Source organism: Xiphophorus couchianus, chromosome 4 (assembly GCF_001444195.1).
Source record: "Xiphophorus couchianus chromosome 4, X_couchianus-1.0, whole genome shotgun sequence".
NCBI classification, from domain to species: domain Eukaryota; kingdom Metazoa; phylum Chordata; class Actinopteri; order Cyprinodontiformes; family Poeciliidae; genus Xiphophorus; species Xiphophorus couchianus.
In genome coordinates this window covers 20,405,912-20,429,380 of record NC_040231.1, presented here as the reverse complement: position 1 = coordinate 20,429,380, position 23,469 = coordinate 20,405,912, and the positions used below count along the sequence as shown (strand labels likewise).

The window sequence follows — 23,469 nt, the reverse complement described above, 5'->3', positions numbered from 1 at the left end:
GTTTCTATTAAATTAAAAAGTACTTGTGATTATTTCTCAACAATGGTTACCTCTGCTATCAGCGCTTCACAGCCAAGGTTTTTGCTTCTAGTTTGCCCAAACTATTTACTGAATCATCCAGTGAGTTTCAGGGTGCCCTGGAAAGTACATGAAGTGCCAACAACATCTTCTAAATGGAAATCTGGTAACAGGCAGAGCAGAGAATTGGCAGCAGGCAGAGGTGAGTCTCTAGACTGAGGTCAGCAAACAAGCAGTGAAAACATCAACAACAATTACAATTGTGCATAAAAAAGAGTTTCAGAAAGCAACCAACTATCTAGATTAATGTCTCCATCTCTAAAAATTACTCCAGAAGATACTCCTCATGCCAGGGAAACTTGCAGTCATGAAAGAGAAAGGCCACCATGTAAATATCTATGTGTAATTTACATAATGTTTCTCAGTAAATATATTCTGAGACGTTTAGTACTTAATTACAGTAAACAATAGAACTATCTGGCAAGAAAATGAAATCCAACCACAATTAAAATTACTGAAAAAAACATTTCTGCCAGTCTCAAAGATTTTGGTTTCAAATGTACACTTTAAAGTAATCATCATTACTGGAGGGAGTTCTTCTGAGACTGACATTCATTCCCTCTCTTGGCTTCCACATCTGTACCCATGTTGTCCGTTTCTCCAGTGATGGTTCATTCAAATGACTTGAATTTATCCTATTGACACAGAAACTATTGCATCGAGTTGAAAATTTCCTTTAATTTTTCTTTTAGTTGCCCAAGGTGTGGCTGTGTGACTGATTTTAGCCAACGTTCAGAAATACGAGCTCTGTCACAATGTAGGAAAGCCTGTTGGAAGATGATGTTATGGATAAAATGATCCAGTGTTTTTCCTCTATTTCTTTTATCTGCTTACACACACACTGCTGCACGCTTACATAGCCATAACATATAAGACAGGCGACAGTCGCACGTAAATAAAAACTGATTAAGGCAAACCAACACCCTTTAGAGAGGGTGCAAAATGAGGAGAAGATAAAAGCTACAATCTTTGCTTCACCTGGTTTCACCCCTAAGGTGAGCTGAGTGGAGCCCAGCGCTGGATGGTGAATGTCACTCTGTATCTCTTCATTTGTATGGCTTGTAACATTTGATCATTTTTTTGGCATTAAAGCCTGTTTGATACTTAACCAAATCTCATTATTTCTCAAGGTGGTGACACTGAGGGGTTTTGGTCAGGTCCCAAAACTGCAGAGAGGGGAAAATGAGTATAGCATTCCTTCTTTATCACTACAATAATTTGATGCTTCCAGTCTCAGTCGCATGAAGCTAACATGAGTCATCTGCTGAAAGAAGATTTTAGTGTGAAGCACTTCTAAAGATAGATTACAGATCCCAGCAAAACTCAACGACAGCTGCATCAGACATGTGGCAATAACTCATACAGTGAACGAAATGCTTTCGTTTTGATTTGACTTTACTTCACTAATTTCCTTTTCCTAATGAAAGCAATACCAGTTTGTTTTTTTAGTTCAGCCTTGCTTCATTAAAAAGCCTGTATGTGCTGAGGTCAAAATATTTTATCTTGTTTAAATGACCCTGTGCTTTTATGGTTATCTTTAGGAAGGTCTTATCATCATAAGATTAAATCAGTCTTTGATTCAGCAGTACAATTTGAACCTCGAGGTCTAAATGAAGCAACATATTTTGGTTGAGGCACACAGAAAACCTTTTCAGTTTACTTATTACAACAAATGCCATCTCAAGCAATTTGTCTTCATTTTAACATAATAACCCAAGGAAACACAAAAAGCAGCTCTGAAGTTACCATTTAATTTGGTAGGAGAAAAGCAGCAAATCAAAACAACCTGGGTTTCTGTGAAAAGACTCAGGTTTTTCCACAGGTCTAAACCTGTTTCAGTTCAACTGACACAACCAGTTTCTGAATGTTTGAAGGAAGGCCACAGCTGCCTTCCTACATAACATTTTGTTTCCAATTTCACTGCTGTAACTTTGTGCAATGACCATAAAATAATCCAGACATTCAGTCAGACACAGGGATAACTTGCAATGAGCCTGTTTTTATATTACTGTGAAGGACTCATTTTTGCAGAAATGTTTGACCTGAATCACGCTGAATTGAATTGAACATTAAAATTGCACCGCAGCATCTCACTTATATTTAAGACTAGACTTTGACTAGGCCACTCCAAAATGGCGCTTTTTTTTGAGTCATTCAGACTAGTAGGGTGCCTTGGATCATTGTCCTGCAGCATAACCCAGATATTTACATATTGCACAATTGAAACCGACCTTTCTGATCTGTTGGTAACATTAATCTAAGTTGGAACTTGATTCAGTTTGTTAAAAAAAAACAAAAACAGGAAAATGATGATGATGATGCCTGGACATTTTCTGAGTCATCCCGGCAGGTATCATGTTGCTGTGTGTCAGGTTGTGTGACCCGCAGACCCCGCCCCCTCCGCTGCTCCTACCTGCTGCCTGCGACGAGCAGCTGCGGTCGGAGCGCACTCGCTGCGGGAATGGCTTCAGGAGCGTCTGCCTTCGCCAGCTGCCGCCTCCCCATGGATTACGAGACGAAGATTTTCCCTCAAACCGGTGGCTACGGACGGTACAACCGGATCACAGTCGTGTTCAGCTGGTTCCCCACCTTTGCGGTGGCACTGAACCTGTTCAGCGACGTTTATTTCACCCAGGTTCCGAACTTGTACTACTGCAAGACGGACCCGAAGCAGCTGCCTTCCTTTTTCGGTAACTACTCGGGGGAGACCTACCTGAACCTCACCATTCCCCGGGTGAACGACCAGGGCTTCAGCCACTGTGAACGCTACAAGTATCCCGCAAATATCACGGACTTATCCGGAAAAGTGCCGAGGGAAAAGGAAAACTGCAGCATAGGTTGGGAGTACCCAACTGTGGTGGGACTCCGGAGCAACATTCTCACGGAGGTAGGAGGCTGTTGTCATTGAAGTTGCTGCTGGTTGTTTGAGGAAGAAAAAAACCAAAAAACAACTGTGTCCAATTAATCTGCAGATTCCGCAAACCTGCTTCCTCAGGTTATATAACCCAACAAATTAGGTGACAGTTTTTTTGTTTTGTTTTGTCTTGCTTCTGCAGACGTGCTAAAATGTATCTCATGTGTCCTAAAGTCAGCTCCTGTCAGCTGTTGGTCAATATTTATTCAGGTTTAGGTAAAAAGTTTAACACTTTATTTTTCTCCAGAATCTTATTCCATTCTCCATTTTCATAAGATATTATTCATATCTTAGCTTCCTGCGTGTCTTTATGAATCCAGTTTAATTTGCATACATGTCCAGTCCTGAATCTGACGAAGTGAATGAAATGAAGTTTTGAGGAAGGTTGAGGGGGTCATGAGTGTAACAGCCGCCACCCAGGCACAGACATGGTGTTTACCTTCAGTTTCTTGCATGCAACTTCTATAAACACGTCTTTATCTTCTGTTTTGTTTTGCTACTCAATAATCCACCCTGCAAAATGCTGACGAGAAGCACTAAAAAAAATCAACTCCTACAAAGTATTTCTGGGGGGGTTAGTAAACTTTAAAACACTCCTGAACCTCAGTTATGTCTGCGGCCGCAGTGGAATCGCCTGAAAATCATAACAAAGTCATTGCAAATCATTTCCCCCACTTCCTCCTCTTCTGTATCCTCCCCTCTGCTTAATTTCTCAGATGATTGTCTGCTCGTGTCTCTGACAATCTGTGGCACTGGGAAGTTTGAAGCCTTCTGGTTTCTTCCAGAGACCCGGAACGCCTCCCTTCCCTACAACAACTCCATGCGCCCATTATGTCATTCCAGGGACAAAAGGCAATCTTGAACAATTGGAAAAACTGCACACAGCTCAACAGTGTTTAAAACAAACATCCCACCAAACAACAGAAGCTCACTGGGTGCATGTGCTGTGATATAGAGTATATCTTTCATTTGAACTGCACTGAATTATCCGCATTATAAAGATCCACATGTAATGCTTAAGAGACATTGGACCTAGTTTTTCACTGAACAATTTGAAATCAAATTATAACATGAATTAGATTACTAAGAGTCTGACCAATACTTTGAAACTATTTCAAACTGACAAATATATGCAAAGGTAAAAATGATTAGAGCAAAGCAGCAGAAACAGCTTTGGTATTTCGTTTTACTGCACAAACAGTGCTGGCCTGCCATCATGTATCAACAGTGGCCTGTAAAGAATAATTACATGCTGCTGCTTACCTTTTTTATGTGGTCACTTCATTATTCTCCATAATCCTAGAAGAAAAGCTAGAGTATAGTTCAGGGGTGGGCAATCCTGGTCCTCGAGGGCCGGTGTCCTGCAAATCTTAGATGTCTCCCTGGTCCAACACACTTGAATCCAATAACTGAATCACCTCCTAAGTGCAGTCAAGTTCTCCAGAGTCCTGCTAATGACCTCATTATTTGACTCAGGTGTGTTGAAGTAGAGATGCATCTAAAAGTTGCAGGAGACTGGCCCTCGAGGCCTGGAGTTGCCCACCCCTGGTATAGTTAGTTACAGTAGCTGCAGTTTGCGACTTGTCCACTAGATGGCATGATATCTTGTATATTGCACCTTTAACTCCCTTTATTTTAACATATAACTTATAGATGAATATAATTCCTGCCTGACTTTGAACACCAAGGGAGGTGGATGTGAAAATGTATTTGAGTTGTCTTGTTTTACCAGATTAAATTTTTAATTTTGGGTAAAATTGTCACAGGTGCTTGTGTTGCTTGTTTACATCCCACCACTGGACATTTTGTGCTGCTTAAAACAGGATAGATTTTATGAATTTGGATAAAGGCTGCATAAAAAAAACCAAACAACTTTGGTTGCTATAAATTTCAATTTTATTATCTCTTTTTGATGTTAGTGTAATTTTGATTGCTGCTTTTTGACTATCTTTCCTCGTGTATTTTAAAATTTGCCATTTCTGTTCTAAAATCTTGTTGGCGTAATATTGAATATTAGTGCAGTCTTTTATAATAAGTTCACTGTGTTGTACATCTTCTTTCCTCTCTTTTGGGCATGTGGAGGAGGGTGGGTGGGAATGTGTAGAGAGAAACATTTTGCAGGCATTGGCTGGTACCACTCAGGCATGGCGCTGACTGCACAGCATTTTTTCTAATGTAATAACCCTGGCAGCAGGCATTTTAACTCAATAAGAAACAACATGATCTGCATTCCCGCTTCCTCACAGTGATTCCTGTCACAGTTTCCCTGCTGTCTTCTGACATTTACTTAAGGACTGAGTGCAGCTTGTGCCCTGTACATACTTAAATTAAACACTTTTTAAAAAAATGACAGAATTCATATTTTTATGATTTTTCGCCTTTGTGTCCTTATTTCCTAGGAATGAAAGTGGGCTGAAATAAGTTGGGTGTAAATATAACTTTTCCAGTAAAGTACTTCAACATGACTTTGATTATAAACAGTAGACCGCATACAGATAAAGTGGTGAAATTGTCAGCCTATTTGTTGCAGCCATGTAAAACAGGAAGATATTGATTTTATGAAATGAAATCCAATGGCACAAAAACAGGAAATATGTTTGGTTCATACTGTCTTCAAAGGAATAAAAGAACAGGTTAAAGCTTCAGTCACTTTGGTATTTTTATTAGCTTTGTCTATACTGTATGTTCTCTTTGTTATCAGTTTCTGCACAGATTGCTGGAGACAGTGCTCAACACACAGACTTCAGTCAGTTTATCTTCTTTGTGTCTTTATAAAACATGTCAACTATTAGGTTTATCTGATTTCTGCATATATGAAACCTTCCAATGAAAACCCAGAACAGTAAAACATACATAGACCATTTTATGTCTATAAAGGTGAACTTATGTGTTTGCTTCCTTCCTACATTTGCAGTGGAATCTGGTTTGTGAGGACGAATGGAAGATCCCGCGGCAGCATGTCTGCTTCATGGTGGGATGGATTGTGGGATACATCTTCCTGGGTTCGTTGTGTGACTGGTAGGTAATGATCCCAAAAATGAATTAATATAGATTTATATTTATGTCATAACTTTTTAAGTTGATCTGTTTATTTTTGTTTGACTTGTTTTCAGGTTGGGTCGTCGTCGGGGTTTCCTCTTCTCCATCACCCTGTCCAGCTTGTTTGGGGTGGCCGTGTGTCTGTCCAGCAGCGCTCTGATGTTTCTGATGCTGCGCCTCTGTCAAGGTGTCATGCTCGCTGGCGTGTTTGTGTCCTCCTACATCCTCAGTAAGTGTGGCTGGGAAGCTTTCCTGCAGCATATTCAGTAGTTAATCAATTTGTTGTGTGCTTCGAACCACTGTCCTGTTTGAACTCCCAATTGTATCGAAGCATCTCTTCCACTGACAACCGATAGATGTCAGTAGAAGACATTTTGTCATGTTTCAGTCAGGTTTAAGGTTGCAGGTTTGCACCAGGTTCTTGTTTGTTGGTTGGCTTCCTTTCACTGCATGGCAAAGTAAAATTTGCTTTGCTGTGGAAAAGCAGGTCGATGTTCTAGATGTTTCTTTCATCTGGAGTTTTTAGTTTGGGACAGATGGTTGATACCTGGACATGGTTTGTAAAATTATCTCACATCAAATTAAAATTGATTTAGCAATGGACAAATCACACTTCTGGAATGGATTTCAGCCTGTTTTTAAACCTTATTGAAAAGTTACAGGCGCTGGTTAAAAAGTAGGTCTGTCTCCTTTGTTTCTGCAGAATCATGACAGAAACCTGTTGGAAGAAACAGAAATATAAACACTTGATCAAGATTCAACTTAGGAGAATATTAGGAGGGTTGTTTGAGCATTTATTTATACATTTTACCTGCGTGTATTAGAGATTTGTGAGATAAATTCATCTTTTTTTACAACTACATAGTCACTTGTTCTACAACCAATCCATCCACGAACAGAGCTAATGTGATAACCATACCCCAAATGAGTTCATGTAAACTTCTGACCAAAGTTGTAAATAAGAAACCATCTCAAAATGTAAAATAAATGACATTTGATCTTCACTGTGATTTCAAGTGATACTAATTTCCTCCACATGCTCACAGCAAAGATCTTATTAATCGGTTCTGCAATATTTACATCACCCATGGCCCTGTAGCCGGATTCATCACCAAGATGGGTCATTTATAACTTCGATCTTTCAAACAATTCAGTCTTAAAAGTTACGTAATGTTGATGTGAAAATCACAAAATTTGGGTGCTTCAGTATCTTACAGAGAAACTAACTAAATAAAAATTATAAAATACATGAGTTCAGATAAATACTAAAGATAACACAAACCCCAAACGCATGCACAAAGTCCCAACTTATCTGTGGAAGATAAGAGGAAATCTTGTTAGCAAATTACAAATCCTTCCTATCTGTGCTATCTCATGTTCACTTCAGGAGGCACATAGATTAAAAAGAAACAGAACTTTTAGTTCTTGTCAAAAAGTAAAGAACCAGTCTGTTAAATGCAAGGCTTTTAGATGAGTAGTTTTAAATGGGGAGAGCGGGGGAAGCTGCTATTGCTGATTCTTTTTGTATTTCCATTATATATGAAATATAATAGTACTGCAGTTGAATGGTCTATCAGTGTCTCTGGTGCTCATATTTTAGCAGAGCCTCAGAAATAGAATAATTGATCCATAAATGATCCATTATGGTCCCACTTCTTCTTCTTCTTGTCCTCCATGACCTCGTAACAAAGATCTTCTCATCGCTAATATACGTAATAATTCAATTTCTTGTATCGCATTATATCCACTCGTCAAACCAATAGACAGGTAATTAAATTAGGACTCTAAAGTCGTACAGTTGATGCAGTGAAGATGACATGTTCATGCATGACCTGGGGGCTTTTTCTAGATGCGTAACAACACGCCAACCTCTTTGTGTTAGTTATTTACAGTCATTTAGACGAACGTAACTGATGAATAGTGAATGAAAAGTGTTTAAAATAGTCAGCATTTCTGCTGAGCTTGAATCCACATCTGTTATTTTGACTTTTTATGTAAGTTCATACAAAATGAATTGTGAAACATTACTTGAATTCTTGAAGACATTCTGTTTAAGATTACAACTCTTATAATCAGGATTAGCTTCATCAGTCATTTCTTTTCTCCTGCTTTTAAATGAGGAGAAAAATCAATGTTTATGAAATAAAGACCTGAACTTGTCGCATGATCAGTGTTCAAGATGATGATTTAGTAAGAACTGTTCACATGGGGACCAAAGAGCTGGTTCCCACATCATGTGAAGCTTCCATAGATGACATCATGATGAAGAAAACAATCTGTGAATATATCATCATCTTCCTAATAATGAAGGAAGTCTTTTGCCATTCTTCTTTAGCCCAAATCATCTTTTGGCAATAGAAAGGGGGTGATTATTTTTTGCAAATGTCACTTTTGGCAAAAAATAACTGAGACCATTATTTTTAAGTGACAATATAGAAGCTTGGACACAAATATTTCTTTCAAAAGGACTGTGACTCTCAGGATAACACCAAGTTAGTGTCACAATGACCAAAAAACAGCAAGGTCAGTGTTTTGGAGTGGCTACCACAAAACGTTTGTCAGCAGAGCTAAAAAGGTGTGAGTGAGTTTTACTGTAAAATGTTTCTAGTTGTTTTTTTGTGGCTTGGAGTTTTCCCATCTGCTGTGGTTTCTGAGACATGCTTAGAGCTGTAATCTGTTGTCGAAATCATCATATTTTTTATCTACAGCTTTCTCACAATTTGTTTTAGTTTTTTACAACTATGCCACATCAATTCCTGCTAGGGGTCCAAGTTAATCAGGCTTCAAGGTCGTGTGTCTAAATGGAGGCCTGCCTGGTTCATAAGCTTCACATTGACAAGCCTCAGATCTTCTAAACATGTTGGCCTGAAAGGGTTCAAAATGACGTGAAAAGACTCAACACATTATTGGATAGAAGAACATAATGCTTTATGGTGAAATGTTGCCTCAGTACCATGGAAACGCACTGAACTGATTGGTTTTGAGAGCAGATGAGAGCAGGTAGTGAGATACTCATCATCCCACCCATGCAGAGCAAGTAGGTCAAAGTTCAACAGAGATGTACAGAGCTCTCCATTTCTTACGCTTAACCTGTTGAATCTGACATTTGTAGGTTTACTGATGTTGATATGTGTCCTTTTTCAGCCCAAAATATTTTCACCTAATAGGGCTGCTGGTCTATAACAATCTCAACAATCAACTCATCCATTAATTTGTTATCTATCAATGACTTTTGGTTCTGATTGATAGCTACCACGCTCTTTGAGAATTACAATAAGAAGTTCTTGAAAGGCAGAAGGCTGCCAAAAAAGAATCATGTCACTCTGGGAGCATTACTGTCGAATTGGACAGGAAATCTGCAAATCTATGAATTTTTATGTATGAGGGGAAAATTAATTTTATGACAGAAAATGGATTTGCTCCACACAAATGTTTGTTTCTGCCTCAGCTTTGGTTGGATCTCATGCGTCCTCTTTCTGTCTCCTGCCTCTCTCTCTCAGGGTTGGAGCTTTCTGACCCTCCCCATCGCCTCATGGTTGCCATGATCGGCGGCTTCTTTGCCGTCTCTGCGGAGCTGCTGTTGCCGGGTCTCGCCATTCTGTGTCGCGATTGGCCCGTTCTGCAGGCCGTGGCCACTTTGCCTCTGCTTCTGCTTCTCTCCTATTGGTGGTGAGTCACATCTAAGTAGTCACCTTTTATTTCCCACCTGTGCTTTGTGAACTAACCACAAAAACAGTCTGATGCTAATGAAGCTCCTAATATATGCGCTTACATTATCCTAATTAAACCAACAAAATCCTGAAGGAGAAACTCTTCATGAATTTTAGTCTTTTTGAATCTAACAACCATTTTTTAGATTACCTCCATGATGAATTTCATGCATGAGAGACAACCACGCCCTTAAAGTAGCAAATACAGATTCAGAAAACGTCATTGGAAACTAACCGAAGCACTCAGGAGATTGTTTATGAAACTGTGGTGATGTTTTCTTCATTTTAGCACTGCTTTATTGGAAATTGCTTTTGCATTGATTTGTTGTTCCAGCCTTTTTCTTAGAGGAAGAGATGTTTGAACTATGCTGCCTCCCTGAGAAATGATAACAGAGTTGTTTTCCACAGCTGTGCGTCAGTGTTTCCTGAGTCTCCTCGCTGGCTGCTGGCCACAGATCACATTCCTAAGGCCAAGAGGAGCCTGCAAGAGTTTACTAGCAGGAACGGCGTTTGTCTCCAAGATGAGATGTATCCTGGTGAAACCCTGATGTCAGGTATCACATCTAGCTGCGTGCCACAGCTTGTTTATGCTGACAATGCAAAGGTTGGGTTATCTAACTGTTTCTGCTTCTGAAAAACAAATCAGGTTCACTATTTTCAGCAGCAAATTTTGTGAAAATGATCTAATTAGTCCCACAAATAAGCACCAATAAATACAAAAGTACCAATCAAAATGCTGTGTTTTTTTGAATGGTCAATGTGTTTAAATGTTATTTAATTGTGATGTGAAAGACTCGTTTTCACAATGCGAGGTATGGACTGAACCTTTTTATTGTTTCTGAAAAAAAAGCAATGAACATGACCATCATTAATGTCTTTTATCTTTATTTTTGTCTGATTCATTTACATTTTTCAAATCTGTAATTTACAGTTTGTTTTAGTTTATACTTTAAAATTGTGAACTTAAAATTATGCTCAAAACTGTAATTTCTCCTATAGCCACCAGATGGCAATGACACATTTTAAAACAGATACATAATAATAACAGACACTGCATTGAACTATAAGGCTTTTTTTCACACTTTTAGCATTGATTCTTTATAACTAAAGCTGATAAACATTCTTTCACATATTTTTTAAAAAATTATTATTTTTTTTTTAGAAATAGACTCTGCATATGGAGAAGACCACCAGCCGAGGTACTATTCAGTCCTGCAGCTTCGACGGACTCGTGTTATCTGGAAGAACTGTCTCATTCTCAGCTTCACTCTGTGAGTTTTTGTTTTTCACAAACTCCTCTGTTTTAAAGTGTCTCTTATTCACTTCCTAAGTTTTAAAAAGGTTTAACTTACGGCCATGGATCAGAACTTCTTTCCAATTTTCTCTTTTATGTTCAGTTGAATACCAAAAAGACATGTATTTTTTTTCTTATTTATTAAATGCGTGAAAATGAGGAACCTTTTCGAATTTCAGGTTTAAATGCATCATCCAACAACAGATACATTGATGCACTTTTTTGACTTTAATAAAAATAGTTCAGTTATAGCTCTAGCACAAAAATGTGGAAAAACCTTATAAGTCTTTCATTTTCTGCTGGAATTAAAACACACTTCATCGTGTGTGTTATAGTCCTTGAGAGGAAAGGTAGGGGGTGAAAATGATATGTTAGACAAACGTAGTAGTATAAAAAAATAAGTTTTAACATAAGAAGCATGGAATAAAACATTTTCAAGTTATTTGTGGTCAATCTTCTTTAAAAAAAATTAAGTATGTGTTTAACTTTGTCTTCCCTGAAGGTTTATTGGAACAGGAATCCAGTACTGTTTCACCAGAAACCTGGACGTTTACAACTTCTACTTAAAGTACTTCCTGCGGGTGGTAACGGGTGCCCTGGCTTGTGTCTTTATCTGTTTGTGTGTCAATCACTTCGGTCGGCGAGGAATTCTCCTGCTGTCTGCGATCGTCACCGGACTGTCCTCGCTGCTGCTGCTGGCCCTCACAGACTGTACGTCCTCTGCCTCACATTTACCATTTTGTTTGACTCAGAAATGATGGGATCTGTTCTTTATAGTGGAAGATTCTAGCTGTGTTTTTCATTAGACTTTCAACCAAAAACTGACTACATTCAACTAGTAACTCAGGATTATTTTGCTCTTGAAGGTTTTGAAATGCTACTTTTTTTATTACAACTGTGATATTTCTGTGTAAAGTGCTGAAAGGTTATCAGTGATGACTGAGTAAAGTTATTGCTGCTCTGGTCTCAGATCTTGAAGGCGGGCTGGTGCTGGTCCTCTCTGTGGTGGGTTTGCTGTTCTCTCAGGCTCTTGCCATGCTCAGTGCCTTCTTCGCCTGTGAAGTCATGCCCACCGTGGTCCGGTGAGTGTCTTTGCTTTAGATTTAATCAGTGCAGCTGTCAGTTCATGTTTGTCTGACAGTATCTCCAGTTACCTAGTAGTTAATATTAGGTTAGGAAGCTGTGAGTAAAGTTTTATTCGACCTATGCACGGTGCTTTTCTAAATTCCTCCATCTCTCTATCAGAGGTGGCTGTTTCGGTCTGGTGTTGGCAGCGGGATGTGTTGGCATGGCCGCCTCCTCTATGATGGAGCTCCAGGATAAGCGTGGCTTCTTCCTGCACCACGTCATCTTCGCCTCCTTCGCTATCCTCTCTGTGCTCTGCATCATGCTCTTGCCTGAAAGCAAACGCAAGTCGCTCCCGGACTCCCTGAAGGAGGGCGAGAGCCAGCGACGGCCGCCTCTCTTCCTGTCCCAACAGAAAAGAGACTGTCTGCCTTTGTTATGCACGCGGCCTTCGGTGTCCGAGTACAATCCAGATAATTATTCCCGCTTGGTTTCTGCCACTAGGAAGATGTTGACCAAAGATAATTTGCCATACAGGATCGCTGGGCCATCTGTTTCGCCTCTGCTGTCGGACAGCAACACGCAGGAAGGAGAAAATGGGACACGGGAAGACGTTGTATTGTAAACCTGTCAGCCTCCTTCCACAGACGGATTTTACTTCCTTCTCCCAAAGATACCTCAGATGGAAAACATGTCACCTAAAGAGCTGACATCGGAGCACCTTATATCTGTCTGTTGTTACAGAAGATTTAGTCACTTCTTCTCTTTGATTCAGGTCATGAGCCTTTAGTTGTAGCATTTTGTAATCCAACCTTTCGTAAATGTATTAAAGGTTTACACTGGACTGTACTAAGCAACAGTTCTGTCTGTGGTGATGTAGTACACTACTTTCAAATAATTTTTTTAATGGGGTTGTGTGAAGTTGTTGGTTGTAGTGAATAGCCATGTCAGTATAGCGAATCCAAGCTGGACTTATTCTAGAGAAAATTTACACTGTGACATTCAAATATTTCAGTAATTTTACTCTTAGTCACATTTGCACATAACAGTTGTTTCCATTTCCCCCCCTGATCAGCTGTAGCTGCTGTTATGGCCAAAATATTCTTTGTGAAACGTCTGCCTCTGTATATTCTGATTTATGTGAATTTCTTCATATGTCACACATTTTACTGTGTAACGTATTTTCTTTTGGTGTAGGGTAGAAGAGTTTGCAGTTTTCAACAGTTCCACTGTTATATTGTTTCATTAAGAAAATGAAAATATATTAAAATATACATTAATAAAGTGATTAGGTGTAAATTTACTTAGCATTTGCTCCAGCTTATAAAGGGAGATAAATAAACAATGTAACATGGTGGCATTAACTAGACAATCTCTAATATTAGTTTGACTCCCCTTTGCTGCAGGTAAGATAATGTCTATTTTAAGCTATTCCACAGAAACCCATTTAAAAAACGAATCCTTGTCTCATCTGTAGTTAGTAATTTGTGCTGCAGACATTCATCTGTTTTCCTGAAAAACGTTAGTATGAGAGCTGCTTAAGGTTTACAGATAAGCTTTGATGCAGGAAGTTAGAAAAGTAGCTGTTTTAAACTGACAAGCAACTAGTTTTAAAAAAAGTTCTGGAACTGTTTTGCTGGTTTCTGCTTTGTGGTGAAAAATTGAGTTATATTCTGCCAATGTTCACAGGGTTGTAAAAAAAAAGTAATAATAGTTCTCTTGAAACATTTGTCCTTATATTGTCCAATGCCTGTCCTGGGAAGTTTGTTCTTCCTCTGCAGATGATTATCATCCTCAGATTGATATAATTTGTTCCTGTGAAGCACACAAGAGGGCGCCAGATGATGCAGTTCTCAATGAATTACTTGATCAATCAGATGATGTTCCTCAGGTATTTCTTGTCCCTCTAACAAGCATTGTTCACATAAATATCTTAAGCGTGTTTGGATGTAGTATGTGTTGAACCTCGGAGACAAAAGCAAAGACATTGATTAAAACATGTTTTATCCACTGTGTGGTTGACAAAAATGGGATATAAACTATTGAATTATGGCAACACTGATGTTTGAATGCTCTGGGATTTGTAAGAACCAACATTCACTGTTGGGCATCTAAATGATTAAAATCGCTAAGTAATTGTGTTTATAGTTAATTTCTGAAAGGTGGCTATGTGGATCAGACTTTCTGATTAAACCTAATCTGTGTTTTTTTTTTTTAGGACTTCCCTTATGCATTTAAAAGAAAATGACACTGTTTTCATAAAATGTTCTACTGTAACTCCAGTTTCATGTCTTTTTTTAGTGATCCGTTAATGGTGATTCTGTAAAGTAAAGATACAAAAGTTGATAACACTTTATTTCTGTGTTTTATTATCCTGTGAAATCAGACATTTTTAGACTTCATGTCCAGCAGTTCTCCAAAAGGTTTTGATAAATGCTCTTGTAGTGTCTTTCAAAGGACACTAGATGGCGCTATTCTCTCACATAAGTTCCCATCCAGTGTAGATCATTCTTTACTCTGAGAAAAAAACACCTGGATACTGCAGTATAATCAAGATAAGAGTCTTAAGATTTGCCCTCTCATGCATCCTTTGATGAGTAATTTTAAGCATAAGCTCTTCTTTTAGTAATTGTTTTTTAGTAAACTGATAAAATAACTGAAGGTTGACCAGAACTAAGAATTTTAACATTAAAATGAAAGATTTAAAATCCTAAGATTTCATGAAATGTCACTGCTGAGGTGATTACTAATCTGTTAATGTCATAACAGCCTGGAAAGCCGTAACGAGCAAAAGAGCCAATGTGCTGAGTGAGCGAACAGCTCCAGAGACGGTGTAGCCATAACTCGTCCTGCAGGGGTTCTTCACATCATCGTATGGAATAGGACTGTCATCTGGCGAGGTGGCCGACATCGTGTCACGGACCTTAAGCAAGAAACGACAGCAAGCAATGTGGGTTGATTCTGATTTCACATTAATCAATAAACACTGCAACTATTCAAGTTTTCCACAAATCTGTTCTTCATGGAAAAGAGGCAGTAAGAAAGCCAGTAGAAGTCCTGTTAAAAGTTTGCACTAATTAGAATATATATGAACTTTCTAAGATCTGCATTTTATGACCTAAAATGGTCAAAAACAATTAATCAACAATGCTTAGTATTTTGCCTTGTGCTCTGAAAGTGTGCAGACCTACACTTAAGTCAAATAATGTAGTCCAAAAAACCGTCTTAAGTGTTACAACCTTTTACAACCCAAAACGTGTTTCTCAAAGCTGCCAGTGATCTAGTATAGAAATCCTCAGATTCTTACTTTAGGTTTAGATTCAAATACATTAAACATGAAGCTGGAGCAACAACAGTGCAAGACTGGTCTGGTAAAAAATATCTGCTCTAGCTTTTCCCAAATGGAGCGCAGTCCAGCTGCCATTGTTGCTAAAGGTCATTCCGACATAGTGTGTAATTCAGATATGTACAAATTGCTGTGGAGGTGCAATAAGGTCAGCTTTGTTTTCTGGGGACAGAGCCATGATAGCTTTTAAGGATTTATTGTAAGCAATTCAAATCATCAATAACTTCATAACTTTTTATTCTGGTCTGCTCTGCATCCCCAGGACCAAACATGGAGAAGCAGCTTTCAGCTTCTATGCACCACAAATCTGGAACAAACTTCCAGAAAACTGCAAAACAGCCAGAACATTGAGCGCCTTTAAATCTAGACTAAAAACCCACCTGGTTAGAGTTGCTTTTCAAACACAGTCAATGAAACATTAATCAATGTGTAATGACGGCAAAATGCAATGTTTCCATTGTTGACTGTGTTCTGTGATTTTGTATTTTTGGGTTTTTATGATGTAAAACGCTTTGAAATGCCTTGTCGCTGAAATGTGCTACACAAATAAAATTTTAATTAATTTTGATTTGATAACAAAACAAACACGGGTTTCCCAAATTAAAAATAAAGCACATAAATTATATAAGCCAAGCTTGGGCCTTGTTTTATATTGCACAGCAACAATGAGTCACCAAACTCCAAATGTTTACAAGATCAGGACCTTGGCCTGCTTCTACAATACACAATGGGTCACTCTGAGGAGCTCAGTGAAATCTGGAGTGGCACAGTGATAGGATATCACTTGTGAATAAATAAATGTGAAAACTATTGGGATCAACAGCAACTCAGCTATTAAGTAGCCATGTAAAATCCCAGAGCATGTCGGTGGATGTAAACTTTCTATAGCTATAAGTTTCCAAACTTAGTGTGGCCTTCAGATTAGCTCAAGAACAGTGGATATAGAGCTGCTTCATGGTATGGGTTTCTATGGTCAGGCAGCTTCAGCAAAGCCTTACAACACAAAGTTCACTGTAACACATTAGATGCAATCCAGTGGCAGCTGCTATCAGAAGGACACTTGTATGACTGCATTTGAAATGTAAAGTTTGGTGCAGAGAAGATGGTCGTGTTGGACCCTTTCTCAGGAGATGTAGTCGGCTCTTCAGCATTTTGGATAATGTTCATATGCCCACATTACGGGAACAGTTCAGGATGTTTCCTTCTTATCTCACCAGTGCACAAGTTAAAGTCCATGACCTGTAGATGTGCGAGTTTGATATGGAGAAATTTGAATGACCTGAATTAAGAACTGATAACGACCCAACAGAACACCTTTGGGATGAATTAAAGTGGTGGCTGTGATCCAATCCTTCTCATCCAACATCAGTGTCTGACCTCATAAATGCTGTTTAGAAAGAATGGTAAAAAAAAAAAAAAAAATTATTTAAACTTTTCTAAGCCTTTGATAAGAACTGAAGTTTTCATAGCTGCACAGGATGAACTAACACCATATTAAACATTACCTATTTACAATGGGATGTCTTTTATGCTTCTTTCTATTCCTTAATTTTGACTCACTGTTCTTTTTTTCACAGTTAAAATATTAAAAACAATTCACAAAGCTTCGTGCTGAGTATATAGCTCTCACCTTTTCAACCTCCCTCATGACCCGGAGGAGGTTATTTCCAAGAGCTGCTTTCACTTCCTCATCCGTCCACCCTCTCCTCAGAAGTTCAGCCACCAGGTTGGGATATTTAGACACATCCTCCAAACCCTCAGGAACCCTGACAAAACAATGTTCGTGAAAAAAATCTTCTGGAAAACTCTTCTTCAATTTTATTTAGCTGCGTTTATGTAAGACCGGCTTGTGTGAAAACGATGATGGATTAAAATGTTCTTATCTTTCCTCAAGGTTTTTACTGGCACTTACCTGGGGACTCCGTCATAATCTCCACCAAAGCCAATAATACCTGCGCCGCCCACCTTCTTTATATGGTCAAAATGATCTGCAATGACAGCAGTAAACTTTACAATCAAGTGAATGGATAGAGGGTCATCTTGTTTTTGCTTTTAAGGTAGATGATAAATGTTACAATTTAACTAGTTTTACAATAGCTGGTATGGGAAGACTGCTAATTTACCAGCCACATCTGAGAGGTTAGCCGTCTTGCTGCACGTCACATAGTCATTGTAGAAGTTCACCATCACAATTCCTCCAGTTTTATTCTAGAGTCAAAGAAATATGGCATGACAAGCTGAAGCTATGATGATGGTCAGAGACTTGTCCCTTCTGATTAGTTGGACTCGGCATCTGGACTTCCACCAATTCGAAGCTTTTAAACTAACCTGCCATCTCATCTATTGTAGTACACATCTGCTTGATCTGCTTAATATTTTACAATTTAGCTTAAAATATGCCATCTCATTTTATTGACCGCAGTTTGATATTGGTCATTAAGCATGTATGACATGAACTGAATCATTAAATAAGGTTACGCAAAGGCTCTGATGACATCATAAAAGGCATTTAAAGGATTATTATCTACAGCAACAAAGGTTGCCAAAGCATTTCTTATATTTTTTCTCTTTTAGCTGTCAGGCAGGATGCATATACATAAAACAATAACCAATTAGTAGCTCTGTATTGAAAAAGTTCATGTTTTTGAACAAAATCATCAAGTTCTCATCTTTGCAGTTTCATACAAAGACAAATTTTGCTTTGCAGCACATTTCCTGTTAAGCAATTGTGTAAAAACATGAATGCATTTTTTGGGGAGACTTCTTCTCTCCGGTATTGGCAACACATTGTTACATTACTACTAATTATGACGCCTGTAACAAAGTCACACTGTCAGCAAAGCAATGCAGAAAACTGCTGCTTGTCTTGGAACTATTTGAGCTAAATTGTGACACTTGGTAAAAAGAGATTTCATGCAAAACAAAAGCATCCCGTTTTTCTAAAAACAAGACTGATCCTTATTGTAAAAATCTATTGTTAGAATAGTAGTAAATTTTTACAGAGTTAAATGCAAAATGACTGGATTTGCATATTTGTTTAGAGACGGGATATCTTAACTTTCTAAACTGTAAAACTGCATTTTTAAATTCGCTCTTTATGTTCCGTGTTTATAGGACTAAGGTTTATGAAACTAGCTCTATACACAACTTAAAAAAAGGGAAAAAAACGACTTTAAGAGCCATCTAAGTACTTTTCTTCGTGTATAGCAGTAACCCACAGTTTAGAGAAAGACTCACCACTCTGTTGAGGACATCGTCGGGGACGTTCCTCTTGTGTGGACAGATGGTGTACGCAGAGGAGTGGCTGAAGATGACAGGAGCTCCGGATATGTCCAGGACCTGGTTCATCACTTTTACAGGCACATGAGCCAAGTCAATGAGCATCCCCAGACGGTTCATTTCCACAATCAGTTTCTGTCAATATATCCAGACAGGAAATTAGGGGGTTTTCATAAGGGGGTTTATGAGGAAGACAGCCGTGCTTATAGTTCTTATTGTTCTGCTAAGAAGAGACTTAGCGGATACTGTAAGTCTCTTCTGTATATATTATTTGTTTACTATCTGGAGCTTTATGAGTTCACTGATTATTAAACACTAATTGTTGTGCAATTTTCTGTGGTCAGAGCCCTGACCACAGACGTCTTATCATGCTAAGCAAATGTCCATACATATCTTATCCTGTACAACAGATGTTGAGAGCCTAGTTCACATCAATCAATGTTGTTAGGCAGTAAAACACGAAGCTGTTCATAGGATGAACTTGTATCAGACATGGAGCTTTGCTTGACCCAGAGTTTACACAAGTCATAAAATACATCACAGTAACAGTGAACCTGCAGAAGTACAATCAGAGAGTAATCTGTTAAACATCCGACTGTGAAAGTTACATCATCTCTATTGCTTCTTCTTACCTTGCCAAAATCAGACAGGCCATTATTCTCAGGTGGGTCTTCTCCGGTGTCCACAAGCCAGTTGTCCGCCCTGACGAGAAGAAACAGGTCACTTGCACATAATCTAAGTAAAAACCACAGTAAATTTTTTTATGTTGCAAACTATATTTAGTCTTTCAATCTGTTACCCTCAAGTAGGTGATTCTTTGACATGACACAGTAATTTGCAAACTAATCTAAATCCAAAATGACTTGTGCATGATTCAAACTAAAACGTTGATTGCTTGAGTCACATTTAGCATGTGTGAACATCAAGATGACTGCAAACTTTATTCCAAACCCAGCTATTTATTTCCCTCTGATGGCTGACTCCATCGGACTAAGTGGCAGAAAAAAAAAGAAATCAAGTATTTAAGTCTTATTTTGAAAGAAAATTAAGCAGTGTGTCTATATTTGAAAAGATGAATGGAGAAATATCACGAACATACAATGTTGTTGGACTTTCACAGAAACAGCAATTCTTCACTCTTTCTGCTATGATGTTCATGGTGATGGAGTAATCTAACCTCTGAAAAATCTAAGTAGAGCTTATGAGTAATAGTGTATAGTACTGATCACAATTTGATGCAGGTTTAATCTGAATTGACGTTTTACACAAAAAGGCTGATCTACATTCAAGTGGCACTTTAAACTTGTTTGAAATCTCTGTAAATCAATTAAAAAGCAGCTGCAAGTGGAGAGAACTTGGTGTTCAAAATCTTATTTAAGGGACAACACCATCTCTTCTGATTGTAGTCATGGGTCATTAAGCAGAACAGGTCAAAACCAGCCCAGATATCCAGCTAATCTGATACGTTGTGGGACAGACTTGCAGGAATCTCCCGTACTCTCCACAATGAAACCTGAACCAAAACTAATGAACAGCTTTTTGTGGGTAGACTTTTGTTGGAAACATTTATGCATAAAGCAGTTAAAAAACAGCTCAGAAAGTATTTTTCTCTTACCATTAATCCAACATATATAACATTTCTGCTTGAGTTTTTAAATCATACTCTGGATTCTATCACAATCCAGCAAAGGTGTAATCTAAATTTTGACTCATTTATTTAAATTTAAATCGGATGCATGTTTGTTTTTATGAAAATGCCTTTAATCCAGTGTGTTGCTTGCTCTCACCAGGGTGTGTTGCACGAGTGTGTGAGCGTCATGTAGCGGGCACCCAAATAGTACATCATGCGCAGAGTCCCAAGGCTGCTGTCGATGGAGTGACCCCCCTCCACCCCAATCAGGCTGGCCACCTTATTCAATCTGAAGGCTTCCTCGATATCTGTGCAGGTTATAATTGTGACACGGCTGTTTAAATGCAGGACATAAATGGTCCAGATCATGGGTGTCCAGCTCCCGTCCTCTAGGGCATTTAGACATCTCTCTGCTTCAGCACAGCTGATTCAAATGGTTCAACTCCCTCTTCAGCATGTCCAGTATCTAATGAACCATCATTTGATTCAGGTGTGTTGAAGCAGAGAAAGAACTAAAACCTTCATGGTGCTGGACCCTGAGAACTAACTTTGGGAACTACTGCTATAGATGAATGCCTCACCTTTGCTGCTGGTGGCAAATTGGAAAGTTTCTGGGTATTCTGAACACATCCTGTGGATCACGTCTATCTGCTCCAGCGTTTGTCTGACAGCATCTTTGTACTGCGTGTCACAGGGCACAAACGCCGCCCAGAACTGAAAAGCAGCACAAGACATTGTGTCAAAGCACATGGAGCAGGTGGAAATCAATTCAACATTTTTTTATGCTTGTATTTATTTCTGGCCTGCTCTGAGCCTCGAGTTTTCCTGGGATACAAGGAAGAAAAACCTTCAGATTATCTGAGAATGAGTTTTTCACAACTAAATGGTAACGGTGACATTTTCCCTGTGCAGATTTCAGTCTGTAATGTTTTCTGTGTTGTTTATCTGCCAAACCTGATTGGCCAAGACCAGTTGGGCTTTTAGGGTTTTTACAGTGTTTTACTGCCATAATGTTAGATTACTAAAACTTTATGACGTGTCATACAGTTCAATGACAACTGAATGGTTGATAGATTTTGAATGTTACATCATTTCCTTATGTAAGGAGAGATGTTTAGTTTATGAATAATTAAAATTCATAAATTTAATGCTTTTTTCCTTCTTTCTTTCTTTCTTTCTTTCTTTCTGTTTAAAGACCTGTTATATTTTAGATAGCTGGTCTCCAGTAGTTCCTGTTTTTAACGCACCTGTGCTCCGAGCTGCCCCTCCCTTATCTTTGGGATGTTGGTGTGTGTTGTAGTCAATTTGTTGAGATCCACATTGTTGAGTTGATTGTTGAAGTAACTTCGAAGCTGCCAAGGCAGGTCATTGTGGCTGTTTTATTAAACAAATAATAAAAGTCAGCAATCTACAAGAACATCACAGTCAAAAATTATATCCATTATGATCAGTAAGGAAAAGATCAAACTTTCTAACAGATCAGTTTGATAAATTACAAAGACAGTAGGCTTTTCAAATCTTCCAACCTGAACTTAAAACCACTTATTTTAAGTTCCACTAATACTACTAGAATATACAGAGCCAAGATCAGCACAAAAGACATTTGAACTTGCCCATCAATAAGCGGCGTTGCCTTCATCAGGTTTTGAGCTCTGGTCAAGAATGAGTCCTCAGCCAAGGTGACGGCACAGCAGCTGATCCACAGTGCCAGACATGAAGACAACATCAGTCTGGGTGACATCTCTTTAAATACAAAATACTCTAATATTTGCTGCAAAAATAATTTTTTTTTGTCCGAGCAGTCTGTCCTTCTGTTTGGGTCAAAGCTGATTTCTACCCCTTTCCATGCACTAATCAGTTTGAATGTCAGCTCATTGCTCCGCCTCTGTCATTTCTCTGTCAGTAAATCACTGAGTGTAATAAGTTGCTCAACTGCTGGTATAATCTCAACTGTGGTCTTAGTTGAGTTTAGATGGTTAATGTGTAATTTATTTTCTGACAAGTTTTTTTCTGCTGGTCACCTCAAATGTTTTGGATAGTGTCCATTGTTCTCTTGGACAAAGTAGCATTATTTTGCTATTCTAGTGGCCTAAAATGATTTTTTGTAAAGATTTTCCAGAACCTTACTGTAAAACAAGTATGTGTTTTCTATAAGAATCAACCACTTTGTCTGCAGACAAAGAATAACAAACAAAAACGCTTCAAGCATTACTGTTCACTAAAGAAGAAGGGGCCCAGGTTGACAACACCATGAAACATCAGCCAAGCGCACTGACACAATGAAAACATGAGAACATGAGACTGAATCATATAACCACCAGCTCAGAGCTTGCTCAACAGTGGCAGCAGATGGGTGGGTGTACCCCTGCACCTGAGGCAGTATTGCATCTGCTTGCAGTGGCAACATGAGTAGGAAATAAGTCATTTCTGACAAAGACAGCCATCGGGGCCAAACTGAACTTTTGCAGGAAGTACAGCAGTGGATGGCAGAAGACTGGGGCTAAGTTATTATATCTGAATAATCATCCTTCTGATAGACTGAAGTGTTTAGAAAAGCATTCACCCAGACAGGAATGAGCCAGGTAGAGTCTTGTGCCAAAAGTGAAGCATCCTGACACAATTCGTGTATCTAAATCTTGGTTGCTTCCAAAATTATGTCCTCCTCCCAACTCTGTTCAAGAACACTGTGATTAAACATTAAGAGAGGTGTAATGTAATGGAACTATTTTATGTGTAAGGAAGTGACATATTCAGGAGAGACATTAAAGCCGACAACACACTGTTCAGCAGCCCGAGAATGTGTTAGTGTTATGTTCATTATTAAAGACGTTCAAACGCAAAACCGGTGATATCCTTGACTCGGCATAACACTACAAGAGGGAGAAAAATATCCTCCAAGAGCAACTTCCTCCAGAAATTCAGACACAATTTCTTGAAGGCATTAACATTAATTTTATCTCCACATCTGGATTATGTTTCCAACTTGTGGTAAATCTCAAAAATGTGGTGGATAAACAGAACATTTCATTAAACCAACATTTCTGAACAGCTCCAAAGCCTAAAGAAACAAGAATTTGTCTCCATGAGTCGGGATCTGAACCAGACCTTTGTTTC

General features: G+C 38.6%; 2 protein-coding genes across 2 annotated transcripts; one reads left to right on the top strand and one right to left on the bottom strand.

The window, feature by feature from the left end:
• Positions 1-2,478: 2,478 nt before the first annotated feature.
• slc22a31 (solute carrier family 22 member 31) lies at positions 2,479-13,711 on the top strand. The gene is made up of 9 exons (XM_028014711.1): positions 2,479-2,965; positions 5,907-6,010; positions 6,106-6,260; positions 9,532-9,700; positions 10,150-10,295; positions 10,904-11,012; positions 11,538-11,746; positions 12,006-12,117; positions 12,281-13,711. The coding sequence occupies exons 1-9, from the start codon at positions 2,540-2,542 to the stop codon at positions 12,723-12,725; spliced, it is 1,875 nt and encodes a 624-aa protein (XP_027870512.1). The 5' UTR covers positions 2,479-2,539; the 3' UTR covers positions 12,726-13,711.
• Positions 13,712-13,748: 37 nt separating this feature from the next.
• dpep1 (dipeptidase 1) lies at positions 13,749-22,263 on the bottom strand. Its single transcript, XM_028014712.1, has 10 exons — positions 21,969-22,263; positions 21,603-21,729; positions 20,937-21,069; positions 20,513-20,663; positions 19,358-19,427; positions 18,684-18,860; positions 17,570-17,654; positions 17,359-17,434; positions 17,077-17,212; positions 13,749-15,023 (listed from the first exon to the last, which is right to left on the bottom strand). Exons 1-10 carry the CDS (start codon positions 22,094-22,096, stop codon positions 14,847-14,849), a joined length of 1,260 nt encoding a protein of 419 aa, XP_027870513.1. The 5' UTR covers positions 22,097-22,263; the 3' UTR covers positions 13,749-14,846.
• Between the last annotated feature and the right edge of the window lie 1,206 nt (positions 22,264-23,469).